Raw genomic sequence first — 20,223 nt, forward strand, 5'->3', positions numbered from 1 at the left:
AACAGCTCGCGCCCAGGGACGCCCGCGGTAGGCCCGGAGCGCGCGGGCGCAGCGGCCGGGGAGAGGCGCGCGCCGGCCCGGCCGCCGGCCGCATGGAGCGCAGCTCGGCCCGCGGCTCTCGGGCGGCGGTGGCGGAGGCGGAGGCGGCAACGCGCCGCTCGCTCACACCCACCCCCGCCCGCGGCCGCCGCGCCGCCCCGCCGTAGCCGCCGGCCGCCGGCGTCCCCGCGGGCCGGTCCAGCGAAGGCGGCGCCCGCGCCTCTGCAGCCAGTGGCAGCTGCAAGCCCGGGGAGGCGGCTCCTGCAGCCCCTAGTCCTGGGCGCCTGCGGCCGCAGCGGCCGGCAGGGAAGGAAGCGGAGGTGACAAACTCTCCAGCGCGGCCCCGCGGCCCGCAGCCCCGCGCTCAGGCATGCAGGCGCGGCGTCTGGCCAAGCGCTCCAGCCTGGGCAGCCGCCGCGGGGGCGCCGCGCTGCAGCCGGCCGGGCCCGCGCTCGCGCCCGCCAAGGAAGCTGCGCTGCCGGGGCTCCCGCCCCCTGCCCCGGGCCCGGCTCCGGCCCCGGCCCCGGCCCTGGCCGCGGAGAGCTGGAGGCCGCCGCTGCCGCCGCCGCGCAGCGCCGGGACCGGCCCCTCTCGGGCCACCGGGGCCGCCGCCGCTGCTGCCTCTTCGCCGGTGCTGCTGCTTCTCGGGGAGGAAGACGAGGACGAGGAGGGCGCGAGCCGGCGGCGGCGAGGGCTCGGGCCGGTGGAGGAGAAGCCCCGAGGGGGCGCGGAGGAGGAGGATGACGACGAGGAAGACGAGGACGAGGAGGTGGTCGTCGAGGTGGTGGACGACGAAGACGAGGACGGCGAGGAGCGCTTCGTGCCCCTCGGACCCTGCCGCGCGGTCCCCAAGGGCCCGGCCCGGGGCGCGCTCAAGGTGCGTGCGGGCTGCGGTGGCGCGCGTGGGACCCGCTTGGCCCCGGCAGTGGGACGGCCCGGGGCGCCCGGGCGAGCGCCAGGCGGAGGCCGGGGCCGGGAGGGGTGTGTCCGGCGCCGCCGGCAGCCGCGCGGGGCCGGGCGAACGAACTGTTGATTTGCCTGCGCCTCGGGCCGCCTGCCGCCCCGGGCTTCCTCCGAGGGCCGCAGCGGTGCGGGAACGGAACGCTTCTCCCTGGGTGGGGTGGGGTGAGGAACTTGGAGATGGGACGAGGTTGATGCGGGTTTGCGTCTGGTGGGGACGGGTAAGGCTGAGCGGAGTGGGCTGTGAATCTTCTCCCCCACGGAAGCGGGAGTGTGCCCTGGTTATTCTAAGGGCTATTTTTTTTTTTTTAATTGAAACAACAAGCCGCTCCATTCCTCAATCTCCCAGCCTTTCCTTCCACCCAGGAAGTAGTGTGGATGAGTTTCCATTCCCGGGGCTGGTGAGGGAAACCGGTAAGCCCGGTAAGGCAAAAGCCAAGCCCTTGGTTTCCTCATGCATTCATTCTGCTAGCAGCTTTTGGCTTTGCCCCTCGCCCTCCCGTGCTTAAACTCGACGTTGTTTAGCTTTTTGGTTTTTTTTTACCCCAAGTCAAAATTGCAAATGAGAAAAAAAGAGGAAATCGGAAAAGGGTGTGGGGGGGAGAGGGAGGGGTTTGGCGTTGAAAATGGACGTGAGGTTCGCAGAGAATGCTTGCGAAGTCCCCTGCGCACTGGGGCTCGGAGAGATCTTTCTGTTTGTGTATCTTTAGGAGATAAGGGGTTTATTATTGCACAACTGACTGGCTGGGTTTTCAGGCATGCGATTGGACAATGCGCACCACGTTGAGGCTCTGCACGGTCTATGTTGCTAAGAAGTTTTGAGGGCAGCAAGTGGGAAGCGAGGGAGAGAGTGATTTTTCTCAAGAGTGGTTCTTAAAATCAACCGAATAACTGCTGGGTTTTTGAGAAGGTATTGGTATTTCAACAGGAAAAGATGCATAAACAAGCCAGTTTCGTAGAGATTAGACATTTTTAAGAGTCTTTGGGGGCTCCCAAAGTGGGGGAGGGGAGAGTGGAAGGGAGTTAGCTGCTCCAAGCTTGAAATTGCATTTCCAAAGAAATGTTAAACATCAGCTATTAGAATAGCCCGAATGTAGAAGAGGGCACGCTTTTCTTTCCTAGACCACCCTGGAAGTACCAGCTCTGGGAGTGAGAAGTTTTCTGCAAGTAGTCATTTGGGATGATAGCTTTTGACAGCTGCTTGTTGGAATCTGGACTGTGACCACACTCATTACCATGGTCTGCTGAAAAGCCTGCATTGTATGGCTACAGGATGTAGCTGGGTTGAAATTAAGTCACATGGTGTCAGTGACACTGAACGGCAAGTGTGGTGATTCCCTGGCAGTTTTGCCCAGCAGTACTGGAAATGTGTCTTGTGATTTGAATAGAGATTGAACAATTTGTGATGGGGACATTCATAATAATTTATACTCTGTGATCAAGGCCAACTCCATGTTGGAAAAAAAATCTATAAAAACACAGTAACTAGGGTGTGATAATTCACATCCTCAAAAAAGATCATTCACCAAATTTCTTTTAAAATTCTTTCAAAATGGACTTCATTTAAAACAGTTTTATTAGTTTATTTGAGAAGCAGAGAGAGGGTGACACAGAAAGAGAGAGAGAGAGAGGTGAAGACTAACAAATAGAGATCACCCACCTGCAGGTTCATTTCCCTAAAGTCCACAACAAGGAGGGCTGGCAAAGCTCAGATCTGGGAACTCAATCCAGGTCTCCCAGATGGATGGCAGGGACTCAAATACTTGAGCCATCATCACCTGCTGCCTGTCGGGGTACATATTAGCAAGAAGCTGGAATCGGGAGCAGAGCTGGGACATGAACTAGGCACTCCCAGGTGGGATGTGGGTGTCCAGTAAGCATCGGAACTGCCATGCCAAACACCTGCCCCGAGCTTCATTTTATGGCTTGTTGATTTGTTCACAACTTTTCCAAAACTTCTGCTTTAAAGGCATCTTGGCACTATCTGAAGAGATTTTCTAATGAAATATATAGGAAGGTGATTTTCCTGAAATGCCTATAAGAATGAGTGTCTTATGTATGAGGGGACCTAGAAGTCTTCAGACAGTTCATGGAAAGTATACATTATGAAAAAACTACACGGTTTCAAATTACTTCATACCAAAATAAACTTATTTAATTTCATTTTTCTATGAACATTAAAAAGTGCCCTCGAATATTTGTGAATGGATGTATTCTAGAAATATTTATCAAGCACCTCTGAGTGCTTTTCTGGAACACAGCAGTGGACACCTTCCCGATGCTCCCATCTGGTGATGGACATTGTAGCAACAGTCAAATAAATAAAGAAATGAAGAGGCAAGTGAGCATGACACCAGATTGTTGCCAAGAGGGAAATAATGGCTCAGAGATGAGGAGGAAGAAGAGCAAGCTACTACAGGGAAGAGCTCTCTAAGAAGGGGACCTGTGATCTCAGATGTGACCCAGTTAGCATGGGAAGATCTTTGCAGGCAAACAGAATAGCAGGTCTCGAGGTGAGAAGGAGAAGAAGGTGGGTGAGGCTGGAACTCAGTAGTACAAGATACATCAAGGGAGCGGGATGGGGCCAGCAGCATGGCAAAGGTGGGTCTGTGAAAAGTGGAGTGTGAAGTTGAGGAAGTTCTACACGGTAGAGGTGGACAAGGTGGATGGTATTTTTCATAAGATCCTGCTGTGTGGATTATACCCGACAGCAGGAGAAGAAGCAGGGAGACCAGTTAGGTGGCTGTCACCCCTAGAGTCCAAGTGAGGGGTGACGGCAGCTTGCAGTCAGTGGTTGGCGGCTGTGGAGTGAGAAGGGAGTGGACACGTTCAGGACCCATGTGCAGATCAACCTGTGAGAACCTGCTGGCTGGGGTGGTGAGGGATGAAGGAAAGGGGAAGACCCGGGATGAGGCTCTGATAGAAAGTGGGTTAGTTGTGCTATTTGCTGAGACGGGGAAAACTGAGTTTTGGACGAGTAAAGTCTGAGATGATGGTTAAACATCCTGGTGGACGTTACAGGTGGGCCAATGGCTGCTGGCCTTGGAGTAGAGGGGAGAGGTGGAGGCTAGAGCTTCAGCTGATGATGTCATTCAGAGCCTGGGGACTACAAAGGGAGCACAGTGGGCCAAGAGAGGCCAGCCTTGGGCCAGACTCCAGGGCACAGCGCCATCTCAGTTTGGGTTTGGGAAGACAAGCCAGCCAGGGAGGTTGAAAAGCCAGCGGCCGCCAAGTAAGAAGTCAGAAAACTAGAAAACACCAAGTCCAGCAAGCCAAGAGAAGTAACTCCAGAAAGTAGGTTGCAGTGAACTGTGTTGAGTGCTGCTGGGCTGTTGAACAAGAGGTGAGATAGACCTTTGTTCATTTGGATGAGAAAATAGGGAACGTAGTTATCCCTGGCAAAAGAAGTTTCAATGATGAGCAGAGTAGGATGCATAGTGAATAGGGACTGAAGACACATTAGAAAAAGTCTTTTGACACGTTTTGTTGGAAAGGAGAGGAGAGAAAAGTGGGAGTAGCTGGAAGGCATTTGGGCCAAATTCTTTTTTAAAAAATTTTTAAAAAATATTTATTTATTCGAAAGGCAGAGATAGAGAGAGCTCTTCCATTCGCTGGCTCACTCCCCAGATGGTCACAATGGCTGGTGCTGGGCCACGCCAAGGCCAGGAACCAGGAGCTTCATCTGGGTCTTCCATGTGGGTGCAGGGGCCCAAGCACTTGGACCATCTTCTGCTTTCCCAGGTGGATCAGCAGGAGTTGTATTATGCCACAACACCTTCCCCTTTTTAAAATATAGGGGAGACTCTAGGGTAATAACTAGATCATGATAGAAAAGGAGTATAATAGTTTTCTATTGCTTTGTAGCAGGTTGTTTAGTATCTTACAACAGTTTTCATGGGCCAGCATTGTGGCACAGCAGGTTAAGCTGCCACCTGTGACTCCTAATTCCATATGCGTACCCATTTGAGTTTCAGTGGCTCTACTACTACTATTTTTTTTTTTTTAAGATTTATTTATTTGAAAGGCAGACAGAGTTACAGAGAAGAAGAAAGAGGTCTTCCATCTGCTGATTCACTCCCCAAATAGCCACAACAGCTGGAGGTGGGCCAATCTGAAGCCAGGAGCTTCTTCTGGGTCTCCCACGTGGGTGAGGAACCCAAGCACTTGGACCATCTTCTGTTGGTTTCCCAGGTGCATTAGCAGGGAGCTGGATTGGAAGTAGAGAAGCTGGGAGTCAAATCGCTGCCATTACAGGTAGCTGGTGCTGTGGATGGCAGTTTAACCCCTGTGCTCCATCCCCAGCTGCTGCTCCCCTTCTGATCCAGCTCCCTCCTAATTTGCCTGGGAAACCAGCAGAAGATGGCTCAGGTCCTTGGGCCCCTGGCAGTCGTGTGGGAGACTCAGATTGAATTCTAGGCTTCTAGTTTCAGCCTGTCCCAACCTCAAGCTTTGCAACTATCTGGGGAGTGATCCAGCAGATTGAAGATCTTTCACTATCTCTCTCTGTGACTCTGACTTTCAAGTAAAGAAATAATTTTTTTAAATAACCTTTTAAAACAAGTCTTCAGTGGCAGGTGTTGTACAGTGGATTAAGCCATCATTTGCGCAGAAGCCCCTCTCGGGAAGGGCCCAGGGCGGGTCACTGTAAACAGAGCGTAAGGCCCATGGGTGAAAGTGGAGACAGGCGACCTTTGGGGGAACCAAGCTCACCTCCCCACACCTTGGCCACAAAGGAGGCAGTGTCTCCCGAGACCCCTATGCACTCAGCCTCTGCTTGAGACTCATGGTTTGGTCTGCATCTTCCCCACTGTAGACCCTCCACGGTCTCTTTCCTTTGACCAAGAAGCCTGGGCCTGGCTGCTCCTGCTTCAGCTGTGGGAAGGACAGCTTTGGGGGCTTTCTGAGCCTCCAGTGGGGTCTTTTCCCTCTGCCCCAAATCCCATCAGGCCCCCGTGCAACAACCTGGGACCACCTCCTCAGACCGACCGCCTGAGAGCCGGCCTCACCTGGCCATCATTTGAAACACTTGCATCCCTTGGGACCAGCGCTGTGGCATAGTGGGCTAAGCCTCTGCCTGCAGTACTGGCATCCCATTTGGTTGCCAGTTCTAGTCCCAACTGCACCACTTCTGATCCAGCTGCTCTCTGCTATGGCCTTGGAAGGCAGTGGAAGATGGCTCAAGTCCTTGGGTCCCTGCACCCAAGTGGGAGAACTGGAAGAAGCTCCTGGCTCCTGGCTTCTGATAGGCTCCTGGCATCATGGCCATTTGGGGAATGAACCAGTGGATAGAAGAACTTTCTCTCTACCTCTTACTTATTTAAGATATTAAAAAAAAAAAAAAAAGAAACACCTGTATCCCATATCAGGGTGGCAGTTTGAGTCCCAGGTCCTCTGCGTCCCATCCAATTTCCTACTAATGCATTCTGGGAGGCAGCAGATAATGGCTTAAGTACTTGTATCCGTGCCACCTGAGTGGAGACCTGGGTTGAATTCTGAGCTCCTGGCTTTGGCCTGTCCCAGCCTTGGCTGTTATGGGCATTTGGGGAGTGGACCAGCTGATGAAGGTCTCTCTCTCTCTCTGTCACCCTGCATTTCAAGTAAAGTAAATAAACACTAAACACAACAACAAAAACAGTTCTCAGAGTTTCTATGGGTTAGGAACCTGGGCTGAGCTTCACTGGTTCTGCTGAGTCTCACAAGGCTGCCTGCAGTGGAGGGGCTAAGTGACTTGATTCTCACCCAAAGCCTTGACAGGGAAGGAGTCACTTCCAGGCTTATTCAGGTTGTTGGCAGGATTCATTCCCTTCCTTCCGTGGGACTGAGGGTCCTGGCTTCTTGCTGGCTGCTACCTGGAGGCTGCCTCTGTGGTTCCACTCCTGGGGTCCCTCTCTGTCATCCCATGTCCATGTCCACGTCCGTTGTTGGATGGGCTTCCTCCACATGAGTAAAGCAGTGTAACACAGAAGTCATACCCTATCATCTTTGCCATATTCCGTTGGTTAGAAGTCAGTCACCGGTTGCATCTGCCCTTAAGAGGTGAGAATTCTGCAAGGATGTGAAGGAGATGAGGATGTTTGGGAATCACCTTAGGGAGGAACCAAGATGCAAAGTGGAGGGATATGTGCAGCAAGAAAATTGTTGGGGGTGGGGGGACTGGTGCTGTGGTGTAGCAAGTAAAACCTGTTCATCAGATCAGGGGGAAAGAAACTCAAAGAGAAGAAGGTGTGAGAAAGCATCGTGGAAGAGGAGGAGAGCAAGTGTTGGGGAGGTGAAGTAGAGATGGCAGGCAACATGAGGGATGCATTGGAGCCCTGCGGTTCTGCGTTTATAGAGCAAGCAGTCTGTTTGGATGTGTGCTTTTTCCCAACTTCATTCCATTGTCTCATACACAGAGTAACAATGATTAAAAATATTCCCAGCTAGGGGCCGGCGCCGTGGTGCACTGGGTTAATCCTCTGCCTGCCGTGCTGGTATCCCACATGGGCGCCAGTTCTACTCACGGTTGCTCCTCTTCCTGTCCAGCTCTCTGCTATGGCCGGGGATAGCAGTAAGAGATGGTCCAAGTCCTTGGGCCCCTGCACCCGCGTGGGAGACCAGGAAGAAGCTCCTGGCTCCTGGCTTAGGATCGGCGCAGCTTTGGCCATTGCGGCCATCTGGGGAATGAACCAATGGAAGGAAGACCTTTCTCTCTGTCTCTCTCACTGTAACTCTACCTGTCAAATAAATAAATAAAATCTTTAAAAAAATAAAAATATTCCCAGCTAACATCTCTGGAAGGCTTCCCATGACCAGCAGAAGTTGAAGTATGCAGATGAGTGCTGTTTAAACTCATTGCGTGAGCACGAGTCAGCCACCATTGTTAGGTGCCTCATTCTGCAAAAAGAGAACAGCTGTTAGGTGGCAGAGCCTGGATTTGAACCTGGAGCAGTCTAACTCCAGGGCTAGTTCCTCTGCGTATGACACTACATTGTCTCTTACCGGGGAAGTGGAGAGCTGGATTCAGTGTGGGTGTGATGGGGGAGGGGGCCGTGGGGGAGCCGTGGGAAGCAGAGGCACTTGCGGAGGGACTTGGCGAAGTGTGACTGTGATGATGGACTGTGAGAGCTAAGAAAAAATGAGGACAAGAGGGGAATGAAGGCCAGCAAAAGAGTTGTAGGTCAGAGAAAATAGGGGACAAACCAAGGCCATCAACAAAACACACGAGTGACAGCCAGGACCATTTGAGTTCCAAAATATTGAAACAAGTGAGTATTTTCTGAATACTTATGAGACAGGACTCATACTAAATCATTTTTTTTTTTAAATCAGAATCAATGACTACCAAGTCGTAATCTATGATACTGCTGCTCTTCGGATCCAACTCTCTGCATATAACTTGGGAAAGCAACAGAAAATGGCCCAAGTGCTTGGCCCCGCACTTGCGTGGGAGACCCAGAAGCTCCTGGCTTCAGATCAGCCTGGTTCCGGCTGTTGCGGCCATTTGGGGAGTGAACCAGCTGATGAAAAAACCTTTCTCTCTGTCTCTCCTTTTCTCTGTAACTCTACCTCTCAAATAAATAAATTAAAAAAAAAAAAGTTTTACCTACTGAAAATCTGGGGAAGAAAGTCTTTTAAATGAGATAATAAATGTCAGAGTCATGACTTTCTGTGCTCAATAAATATTAATCACCTGGGATCTGCTTCCTGTGTGCCAACCCTTCAAGAAGAGTTCACACATCTATTAGGCTATCTATTGAATATCAGATGACTTGGAGAAACCTTTGGCAGGGACTGTGTGGCAAACACTGAATTCCAATTTGCTAACATGTATGTGTCTTGCAAATGGTCTGTGTTGGCTCCAGTGAAAGGCATACGCTTAAGGTACCAGACAAAGTTGTCATTCACTGAGTTGTAGACTGTGGGGGCTGGACCGGAAACAGAGATTGCCTAGTAATCCAGTACCCTCACTTGACTACTGAGGGCGCTGAGACTCTGCAAGGGGAAATGCCTTTGTCCAGCTAGGGCTGCTGGCCAGTTAGAGGAGGCCAGGGTCAGTGCCCTGTCAGCCAACCCCCAGTGAGTGCCCTCTTTTCTGGGTTGTCTTCCTTGTAGCCCAGGAATGATCTGCAGTTCACTCCCTTAACGTTGTGGATGGAAGAATCACAATTTTCTGAAGCGATTTACCACTCACTGCTCACTGGCTGCTGATTTTAGAATGCCGGTCCTTCCCAAAGTACCCCAGAGGGAGGCAGCCTGCTGTGCCTGGGGGCCCTCTGTGAATGCTGCTTGGACCTGTCCTCCTTGCCTGTGAGGTTTCTGGGGGACCTGTCTCCTGAGAGGATGCTAACGACTGGGGGGAAAGATGTCCATGTCATTGGGAACCAAGCATCACACTCCAGGTGTGGGTCTTGTAGTAAGCGTGCCCAGAATATGTGACTGGCAGTCAGCCCTCTTCTTTAAGAACATTTTGCTGCTAAATGCCATGGAGTGCCCCCTGTAACACAAGCATTACCAACAGGAAGAGAAAAAGCAAGCAATCCAGCTCTCACCAGAGTCTGCCTACCCCCTGCCTCTTAGAGAGATGGAGCCAGAGAGAACCACAGCCCTGTGTGTGTTTCACCTCTTAAAATGCTGAGTCTCTGTTCATGGGTAAATCCGTCCCAGTGAGATTCGTGTGTCTTCCTATCACAAGAAGGGCTTAGAGGGGGAAAGCATTGGCAGCCTTTTCCTCCCAACTTCAATGTGCAGCATCAGAACTTTTGATCGGCAGGAGACAATCAGTGGCTTGATGTAATATTTGCTAAAGTCAAGGAAATGTGACCTTTGCGTGGCCCTATGCAGAGTCATCTTAAGGTGGTTTTCCTTCGACCCTCTGAAGTCCTTGAGAATACTCTCAGAGTGAACTTTCCAGTGTAGCCACATCCGTACTGCTGAGATCAGGATGATCTTTGTCCTTATTTCTGCTCATTCCTGAGTTCGGGATGTTTGTTGAAGGCCACTGTTTACCAGGTTCCTGATACTCACCTGGGAAACAACAGTGAAGAATTTCTACGTCCGCGTCCAAGGAGCCCACAGTCCAATGCCTTCCTGCTAGGTTGTCTGTAAAGACATTCCAAGTCCCTTTGCCTCTTTGTTCTTAATACGATCAGATTGGATTTGCCCAGAGACCATACTTGACCACCACAATTTGTGATGCAATCTTGATATTTACCTTAAAATCAATGTGACCAATCTAGGAAGAAAATTCTGTGATTTGGCCCGGAGAGAATTCTTGGGTAGCTAGTCAGAGGATGAGTTTAGCTCACCAAATTTGGCCGATAATTTGAGTTGCTTTTACTTACTGGGTGGAGTGTAACAGGATGTAACACTGAAATGGGTGGTGGTGGGTTTGAGTGATTAAATTCTTAACACTTCCGTGACAACACTGTTTTGGAAAATGCAGTGTTACAACTTACATCCCAAGGAGACAGGCATGCCTCTAGAGAGGCTGTAATTTCCTGGTAAGACTTTTGGAGAAAAATACAGGAGGGGTCCATTCCTGTTATAGAACATATGCAGCATTGATGTGCAAGGAGGTACAAGGCTGCTGCCGCAGCCTGGCTTCCTGAGGGCTGACGGGGAATGTGTCCTCACCTTGCTGTACCCGACAGGTAACAGGGACATACTAGCTTTCCTTATGTTCTTGTCGCGATGGAAGGTTAAACGAAAGTGAGAGTGACCTGATTCAGACTAATTAGGGATGGCTGGTCAACAGAAGTGAATGTCAAAAATGCGGCAACATTTTAGATTAAACCCAGCTTCTAAAAAGGCCATGTACCCTGGAATATCATCGGATGCATCCGGCAGATGGGATAATTTTAGTCTATTTTTGTGACCTTCATCATGGACTCATTGGTAAGATGTAAGAGAAAACGCCTGAGTCAAAGCAGATGACCCCGCAGTTGCACCTGCTGTCACCTCTTTCTCAAGAAGTGGTGGTGTGCAGCCTTTGGGTTCAAATTCTGACTAATCCACATGCAAGCTTTGTGGCCTTATCCGGTTACTAATAACTCTCTGCTCTACTGTTTGTAATACTAGGATTATCTTCTTTTTAAAAGACATATTTATTTGAAAGTCAGAGGTACAGAGAAGGATGGGGGGAGGGGTTGGGAGAGAGAGAGAGAGATCTTACATTCACTGGCGCACTCCCCAAATGGCCACTGGGTCAGGTTGAAGCCAGGAGCTTCTTCCAGGTCTCCCATGTGGGTACAGGGAACCAAGGACTTGGGCCATCTTCTACTGCTTTCCTGGGCCATTAGCAGGGAACTGGATCAGAAGTGAAGCAGCCAGGACTCAAACATATGGGGTGCCAGTGCTGTAGGCAGTGGCTTAACCCACTGCACCACAGGGCTGGTCTCTGCTGGGATAATCTTTTTCCACCATTGGCTATGACTATTGACTATGGCCCAGAGACCTTCCAGAATTCAAAATGGATGACAGTTTATTTCCTCTCTGGTTGCGCAAAGGAATCATTTGTAAAATTGTGTTCAAGGATTCAAACTCCTGCAGTTATTTTGACTGCGACAGCCTCTTCTCTGTTCCGTGCTCCCAGGTGTTTCCGCGAGCCGCTTCTGAAGAGCTTCATTCCTCTGAACTCTGTGTGCTCCATCCTGGCATGGGGCGAGCTTTCACCTTGCGTTTCAGCTCTGGGAGCCGTGAGTCATCCATCGACTTGTGCCGAAAGGATGGAGGCGCTGTATCTCTCATGTTCATCGGTGTGTTCAGGTGTATGGCTCTTGTGTTGGAGAACCCTTGGCCACCATCCAGAAGGCTAGGAAGAGCTTCCCACACATTGGATAGGTGTGTGGAAAGCTGCTGTGGAAGCAGTGAGGTCACCTTCCACCTCTGAGTTGCATGTGGCTGGGAGTCTGCAGAGTAGTCTGCCCTTCCTACCCTCCTCCATGTTGGTGTCTCAGACTTGTACTTTTCTTTGGTGAAAAAGTGTACTTCTAAACTCATATTATGTCTCCTTGCTTATATTAGGGAGCTGTTGAGAGGAGAAGAAAAGCACTGTTTAATCAACACTTTTTTCTTTAAGATTTATTTTATTTATTTCAAAGGTAGAGTTACTGAGAGGGCAGAGGGATAGACAGATTTTCCATCTACTGGTTCGTTCCCCAAATGGCCACAGTGACTGGGGTCAGGATGAGCTGAAGCAAGGAATCCAGCTCCTTCTGGGTCTCCCATGTGGGCAGCAGAGACTCAAGCATTCAGGCCATCTTCTGCTGCTTCCCCACATGCGTTAGCAGGGAGCTGGATTGCAAGTGGAGCAGCCAGGACTTGAACTGGCACTCATACGGTATGTCAGCATCGCAGGCAGCAATGGCTTAACCTGCCCACTATGCCGCAACACTGGCCCTGGTTTATCAGCTTTGGGAAATTCCAGATAAATAGAGGTACAGATTTTTGTAAAGTTAAGAAATATTTCAAACTTAGAGGAAACTGGAAGAGTAATGTACACCCATATTACTACAGAGAAATAACTGACTACATAAGCCAAGAGCCATTTTGAGTTTCTAAAAAACTGCATATAGGTTATCCAACCTAGTTATGCATTTATTGCACCATGGGGGCCTTTTTTTTTTTTTTCCCTAGAGCACCTTTTCTTTGGGATACATTTTGGGAAACACTGGCTTCTCATTCCTTTTCTCAGTGGGGAAGCCATGGAGAGGTGTCCCATACCCTGTGTAAGCTTCCATTTTTAAAGAGATAAATTGTCAACAAGCTCAGAGAAGGGTAAAATTATTGCTAGTGGGTAAAAAGCTTCGAAGTATTTTTTTCTCATAGAGCTGATACCTTTGGTATCAAGTTTCTAAAAAAGGAAGTATTTAATGAGGTAAATTTTCACTTATACATAGAACTGTGAATACCATCCTAGAGTGTGAGGTTGAAAGATTGGTGGAGAACACTACCTTTCTTGATAAGTCAGGTTCCAGGATGGGTCTAGTGGGGGTGTGAGAGGTGTGATCATAACAGAATTTAAAAAGTGCCAAGGGAGCAGAAAATCACGAGGTGTTTATACCCAGAAAACTGCCCTGAATAATCTGTTTTTAATATTCTAAAAGAAAAAAAAGATTAAAAATACCAGACAGGGACCAACTTGTGGCATATAGGGGTAAAGCCATTTGGGTACCGATTAATGTCCTGGCTGCTTCATTTCCTATCTAGCTCTGCTAATGGCCTGGGAAAAACAGTGGAAGATGGCCCAAATGTTTGGGCCCCTGCCACCCATGTGGGAGTCCTGGAAGAAGCTCTCACTCCTGGCTTCAGCCTGATCTACCACTGGCCATTGCAGTCTGGGGAGTGAAGTAGTAAATGGAAGATCTTTCTCTCTCCCTCTCTCTCTGTAACTTTGACTTTCAAAATAAATAAACAAACCCTAAAAAACCCCCCAAAAAACCAGACAACCTAAGTGAAAATAATGTACGAAATTATGAGGATTGATACCATTTCTGTTAACAGCACTATGACTGACAAACACTGAGTACCACACAAAGAACTCTTTTTTTTTTTTTAATATAATGATTCTTTAAAAAAAAAGATTTATTTGTTTATTTGAAAGAGTTACAGAGAAGGAGAGGCAAGGAAAGAGAGAGAAAGAAAGAGATATCAGTCTTCCATCTGCTGGTTCACTCCCCAAATGGCTGCAACTGCCAGGGCTGGGCCAGACTGAAGCCAGGAGCCAGGAGCTTCATCTGGGTCTCCCACGTGGGTGCAGGGATCCAAGCCACCTGGGCCATCCTCTGTTTTCCCAGGTGCATTAGCAGGGTGCTGGATCAGAAGTAGAGCAGCCAGGACTCAAACCCTCACCTATACGGGATGCTGGCACTGCAGACGGCAGCTTTACCTGGTATGCCACAGTGCCAGCCTTGTTCAAGGGCTCTTTTTTGGGTCTTGGTCAACAGTTATTTCCAAACAGTTATTACCCAAACTTTTAATGCATTGCCGTGACTAAAGAGACTTCCTTGCTGATCTCATTTGCCCGTCTTGATAAGGTGAATATTGTTATCCTCATTAAAGATGTGGAAAATAAGCCCCAGAGAAGAATGGGACTGTTTCTGTGGAAATAAATACAAGTTTGAGGTAATTTTGTTTCAAATGACATAGATATTTGTCAAACATTTCGGAAAACAGTTGGTATCAACAGATTTAAAAAATAATTGGAATTGGTACCTAAGCAACAATGGAAATTTAAGGAGAGAGGAGACTTTATTTTGGAGTACATTATAAATTAAAGCTGTTTGTGATACAGTTTTCGTAAGTTGTCATAAACGTTTTCATGTAGCTGGTACACACTTTGCAAGTTAGCGGCAAGTGCTTCCTGAAGAAGAAACTTCACTAATTTCTGTTAATTTGGGTTAGCATCCAAAATTGAATTTAAATAATTGTTTTTTAAAAAATGCAAATTTGGGAAAGTGTTTTCAGTTAGCAGGTTCATATACTTGCAACCCAAAAGGAATCTAACAAAATACTAGAAAAGTAATGGGAATATTAGAGTAAGGATCTTGGAACTTATAAAAAATGAGTATGGGGGCCAGTGCTGTGACGGAGTAGGTAAAGCCGCCTGCAGTGCCAGCATCCCATATGGGTGCTGGTTGGTGTCCCAGCTGGTCCTTTTCTGATCCAGCTCTCTGCTGTAGCCTGGGAGAGCAGTAGAAGATGGCCCACGTGCTTGGGCCCCTCACCTGCGTGGGAGACCCGGAAGAAGCTCCAGGCTCCTGGCTTCTGATTGGCCCAGCTCCAGCTGTTGCAGCCTTTTGGAGAGTGAACCGGTGGATGGAAGACTTCTACCTCTCTCTCTTTCTCTCTGCCTCTGTCTCTCTGTAACTCTGCCTTTCAAATAAATAAATAAAGATCTTTTTAAAAATGAGTGTGAGGGGATTATTTGAAAGAAAAAGGATCTGTTTTTGTAATCTGTCATAGTAAAGATTCTCAGCAAAGGAGAAGTGTGGACAGCTGAGCCTGTGTGAACACGAAACTGCATCTTAGTGTTGGAGAGAGGTGATTGACAGTACAGGAAGAGACATTTAAATGTTTGAAATGACCCCAGCTGGGGTTCTGGAAAGAGAACAGGGGCTGCTATTTGAATTTCCTGTTACCTGAGTGCTTTGTGGGTGTTGCACAGGTGTTGAATGTGTGCTTAGACCCATCTGTTGGCTGTGGCTATTTCTTTAGCTGTTTATTCTTCTTCTAAGAGATTTCTATTCAAATTCCCTGTAGTGATTTTTGCCACTTGAATTTTCCTTGCAATCCAGCATAGAGTATTTGGGAAAATGATTTTTACTTTTGAAACTGTAATAATGGACACAGTGTCGTTTTAATAGTTGATAAGCCACTCCCATCAAAATTGAAGTACATCCAAGAGCTTGGTTAAGCTCAATGACGAGTCAAAGGTTTGGTAGTTTTTAATTATTTTTTAACTATTTTATTCAACTGAATGGCTAGTTCACAGAACAGATCTTCACTGAGCTCTATGCTTTGCCAGCTCCAGGGACACAGAGTACCAGACTTGGGAAGGAACCCTGCATACATTCTCAAGGGGGAAATAGTAACTTGTGGGAGGTGGTGTTAATGAGAGTGCACGCAGGAGGAGAAGATCCAGGGAAGGAGATTCAAGAGTTCTGATTATGTTAAGTTTGAGATGCCCAGTAGAGCTCCAAGTGGGAGAGGTGTTGAGAAGGGTGAATCTCATGGGAGAAGGCAGAGCTGGAGACAGAAGTTCAGAAGTCACGGATTCATAGACAATGTTTAAAGTGATGGGACTGGCTGAGAATACCTAGGGAGTTAGAGGGGGCAGGGGAGGGACGGTGACAAGGACTAATTTCTGAATACTTCAGATATAATGCTCCATTTGTTTCTCTCTTTGACCAGCTTTATTGCAATATAATTCACATACCATAAAACTCTCCCTTTTAAGATATACAATTCAGTATTCTTTAATACAGTCATAGATTTGTGCAGCCATCACCACAATTTGACTTTGGAACATTTTTGTCACCCCTTAAGTAAACTCTACACTCAGTAGCAGTCACCATGCCGTACTCACGTGTATGCAACTGTATAGCGTTTTACTTTGTTTTCTGTGTAAGTCTTCGTTTGTTCAGTGTGATTTTCCAGGAAGAAAAGAAGGGAGGAGATAGAGCTAACATGTGTTAGAAAACATGGGGGAACTGAGGGAAAGGAAAGATCCAGTATTAGCAAAAGCAACTGTCCAAAAGCAACGATGAGTCATCATAACCCAAGGGACTTCAGTCTCTTGCAGTTCAAAAATAAGAGGAAAGAAATCAGAGAAAAGACAAAGACAGGTTCTTATTTTCCTCCATTATTCTTCTGTCTTAACGCATCAAAATAAAGCTTTGGTTCCTAGCAGCAAGCATAGATTACATCCAATCGACATTCTATTAGATAATTTGGGGGCCACTCTGACATCAGTTCTTGCTTGCATCAGCAGAGGAGTTCCTAGGTGAGCTGGATAGACATCATCTTTCCTTTCTTCTGTGTTTTTTAAAATAATTATTCATTTGAAAGGCAGAGTTAGAGAGAAAAGCAGAGTTAGACAGAGGGAGAGATCCAATCTGCTAGTTCGCTCCCCAAAAGGCCTCAACAGCTGGAGCCAGGCCAACCTGAAGCCAGGAGTCAGGAGCTTCTTTCAGGTCTCCCATGCAGATGCAGGGGCCCAAGCACTTGGGCCATCCTCTACTGCCTTCCCATGTGCACCGGCAGGGAAGTGGATCATAAGTGGAGCAGCGGGGTCTTGAACCAGCACCCCTATGGGATAGGATACCCAGGGGCGGCCCTACCTGCTATACCATGACACCACTCCCTTTCTGTCCTTTCTTAGCCTCACACTTCAGATTTCTATCAAGAAGCTCCTCTTTCTTTCACCAGCCTCCCATTATTTTTCTCTACTACAGATTTTAAGTAGATTTTGTCCATGCAAATCTACCATTGTGTGTTTGACAGCGCAGTCACGTTGGACTTCAACCAGAGGGGTAACAATTGGAAATGAGGACTGCAGAACTTCTAATTCATTCAGACATTTAAACTTGTCTCTCAGTATTTCAGGTCACCCCAAGAATTGAATATGTACCTGTGTCCTCCTGTTAGGATGGGAGTCAAGTTGTCAGGACAGAAGATCTTGTCTAAAGTAGGAAATAAGGGAAGGACCATTGGAGAGGATGGCTAATGACCCCCCCCCCCCGCCCTTTGTGAAAATGAGCACCCAAGCTTATATTTCAGAACCTTTACTTTGGGTAGAATCTTTTGAAAACAAGAATGCTTTGGGTTTTTTTCTGTTTTTTTTTTTTTTTCCAATACAAAAGGAAGCAGGCAGTGAATACTCTAAAACAATATGAGAAAGACAATATATTTACACAAGCTAGACCAGATCGAAGTTACCAAACCAACAAACTGTGAAATTCTACAAAACTCAGAAAAGTAGAGGGAACATGGTTTCAGGAAGACTGAATCCAGGATCAGACACACATCAATCACCCAATGTGATCACCCATTGTCTTTGCCCCATTTCAGCATACAGACAGTGATCAACACTGAACTCACACTTTACCCATAAACCTTCTTTTGTCCATCAGCAGCTACGTGGACACTGTTGTTACCCGTAACTGAGGATACTGGCTGTGCCACCACAAAGGAGCACTTGTTTATGGATTTCTTCTGGAAGTCACACAGAAGTACAGGGTCTGGAAGGATTAAGGAGTCTAGTTTTGAGTCAGATATACATCCCTAGCAGCATGCAAGGAGTACAGAAGTTTCATTATTAAAATCTTATCCAGGACCGGAGTTCTAGTGTAGCAAGTACAGCCTGTAATGCCAGCATCCCATATGGATGCTGGTTCGTGTCCCAGATGCTCCATTTCCACTCCAGCTCCCTGGTAATGCTCCTGGAAAAGCAGCAGCAGATGACCCGAGTACTTGGGTCCCTGCACCCCTGTGAGGGACCTGGAGGAAGCTTCTGGCTCTGGCTTTGGCTTGGCCCAGCCCTGGTGGTTGCAACCATCTGGGGAGTGAACCAGCAGATGAAAGATCTCTCTTCTCTCCCTCTCCTTCTCCCTCTCTCCTTCTCTCCTTCTCTCCTTCTCTCCTTCTCTCTCTGTAACTATGACTTTTGAGTCAATAAATACATCCTTAAAAAAAAAAAGAAAATCTTGCTTCTCTAACACTCTCTTGAAATGTTTAGGCAAACAGAACTATGTGCATGTGTGCTCATGTGTCTTTGCACACACACAAGCACACAACTCCCAGGATGTATAAAGGCTTAGCCTGATCCAGTGAAGGGTGGCTCTTATGTAGCAAGGGAGCCAATATCCTAAGATTAAATGGCTGGATCAGGAACCCTTAACTCTGTGTGTGTGTACCTATAGACAACACATGAGGGGGCTTTGAAAAGTCGATGGAGGGGCCAGCCTTGTGTTGCAATTGTTTAAGCCACTACCTGTGACACTGCACCCCATAACAGAGTGTCAGTCTGAGTCCTGGCTGCTCCACTTCTGAACCAGCTCCCTACTAATGTCCCTGGGAAAGTGCTTGGGCCCCTGCCACCCAGGTGGGAGACTTGGATGGAATTCTTGGCTCCTGTCTTCAGCCTGGCCTAGACCTGGCTGTTGGAACCATTTGAGGATGAACCAGCAGGTGAGTGATCTCTCTATGTCTCTCGTTATCTCTCCCTTTCTCTCTCTTGCTCTTCCTTGATGGGACCAGCACTGTGGCATAGCAGGGTAAAGCCACCGCTTGCAGTGCTGGCATTTCATATGGGCACTGGTTTGAATCCCGGCTGCTCCACTTCTGATCCAGCTCTCTGCTGTGGCCTGGGAAAGCAGTAGAAGATGGCCCAAGTCCTTGAAGCCCAAGACCCAGAAGAAGCTTCTGACTCCTGGATTTGGATTGGCCCAGCTCTGGCCATTGCGGCCATCTGGGGAATGAACCAGTGGCTGGAAGATCTCTCTCTCTCTGCCTCTGCTTTTCAAATAAATTATATATATATATATATATATATATATATATATATTTGTATATTTTTATGTATCATATATATATAAATATTTTTTAAAAGTTCATGGAAAATTTATATCATCTTAAATTGCTTTTAAATTTATTTTTATTTTATTTGAAAGGCAAATAATTTCTTGCCTTATGTGGCTGCAACAGCCAGTTGCTGAAGCCAGGTCTAGGAATGCAATCTGGGTCTTCCACGTGGGTGACAGGGACCCAACTACTTGAGCCATCACCTGCTGCCTCCCTGGTGATGCTGCACATTAACAGGAAGCTGGAATCAGGAGGGAAGCCGAGTCTCAAACCCGGGCACTCTAATAGTGTGCAGGCATCCCAAATAGTATCTTAACTGCTGTGCTAAATGCCTGCCCCTACACTATTTATTTATTTATTTTTGACAGGCAGAGTGGACAGTGAGAGAGACAGAGAGAAAGGTCTTCCTTTGCCATTGGTTCATCCTCCAATGGCCGCCGCGGCCGGCGCGCTGCTGCCGGCACATTGCGCTGATATGAAGCCAGGAGCCAGGTACTTCTCCTGGTCTCCCTTGTGGGTGCAGGGCCCAAGGACTTGGTCCATCCTCCACTGCACTCCCGGGCCACAGCAAAGAGCTGGCCTGGAAGAGGGGCAACCGGGACAGAATCTGGCACCCCAACCGGGACTAGAACCCGTGTGCCGGCGTCGCAGGCGGAGGATTAGCCTATTGAGCCACGGCGCCGGCCTATACTAATTTTTAATTTCTTTTTTTCCAGGAACTTTTTGAAGCCCCTTGCATACATGAGTGAGTGTATACAAATATATATATATATATATATATATATATATATCTGTATATGTATATGTATTTCTTTTGGTGTCAGTCTGACACTTTCACCAGCTTTGACCTCTTTTCATCTATCTTTGCCACCAGGCACCTGTTAGAAAGAGGTAAAAGCAGAGCTGTTCTGTGGAGTAGAAGCACAGTGTTCTGCTTGCACAGACCTAGAGCTGCTGCTGGCTTATCCTTGCAATTGCTCGTGTAGTTGATGATACAGTGTAGGAATCAGGACCTCTCAGATCATTGGGTTGAAAAATATAGACACAAAATATTTATATTAAGAAAAATAAAGAAAAGATTAAAGGTACCCAAGAAACGTCATTCTCTCACAACTACTGCTGTTGGCACCGTTGTGGGGGAAGCACCCTCCAGGCTGGAGTGAT

The 20,223-nt window shown here is 47.9% G+C and overlaps 1 protein-coding gene across 1 annotated transcript in view; it reads left to right on the forward strand.

Moving 5' to 3' along the window:
- The first annotated feature begins 409 nt into the window (after nt 1-409).
- Nucleotides 410-20,223, forward strand: part of ZNF704 (zinc finger protein 704) — a 229,849-nt gene continuing 210,035 nt past the window's right edge. The window contains exon 1 of the mRNA XM_062188316.1: nt 410-916. Coding sequence (XP_062044300.1) covers nt 410-916 — 507 coding nt within the window. The remainder of the gene's footprint in view (nt 917-20,223) is intronic.

This window comes from Lepus europaeus, chromosome 4 (assembly GCF_033115175.1).
Source record: "Lepus europaeus isolate LE1 chromosome 4, mLepTim1.pri, whole genome shotgun sequence".
Classification (NCBI taxonomy): Eukaryota; Metazoa; Chordata; class Mammalia; order Lagomorpha; family Leporidae; genus Lepus; species Lepus europaeus.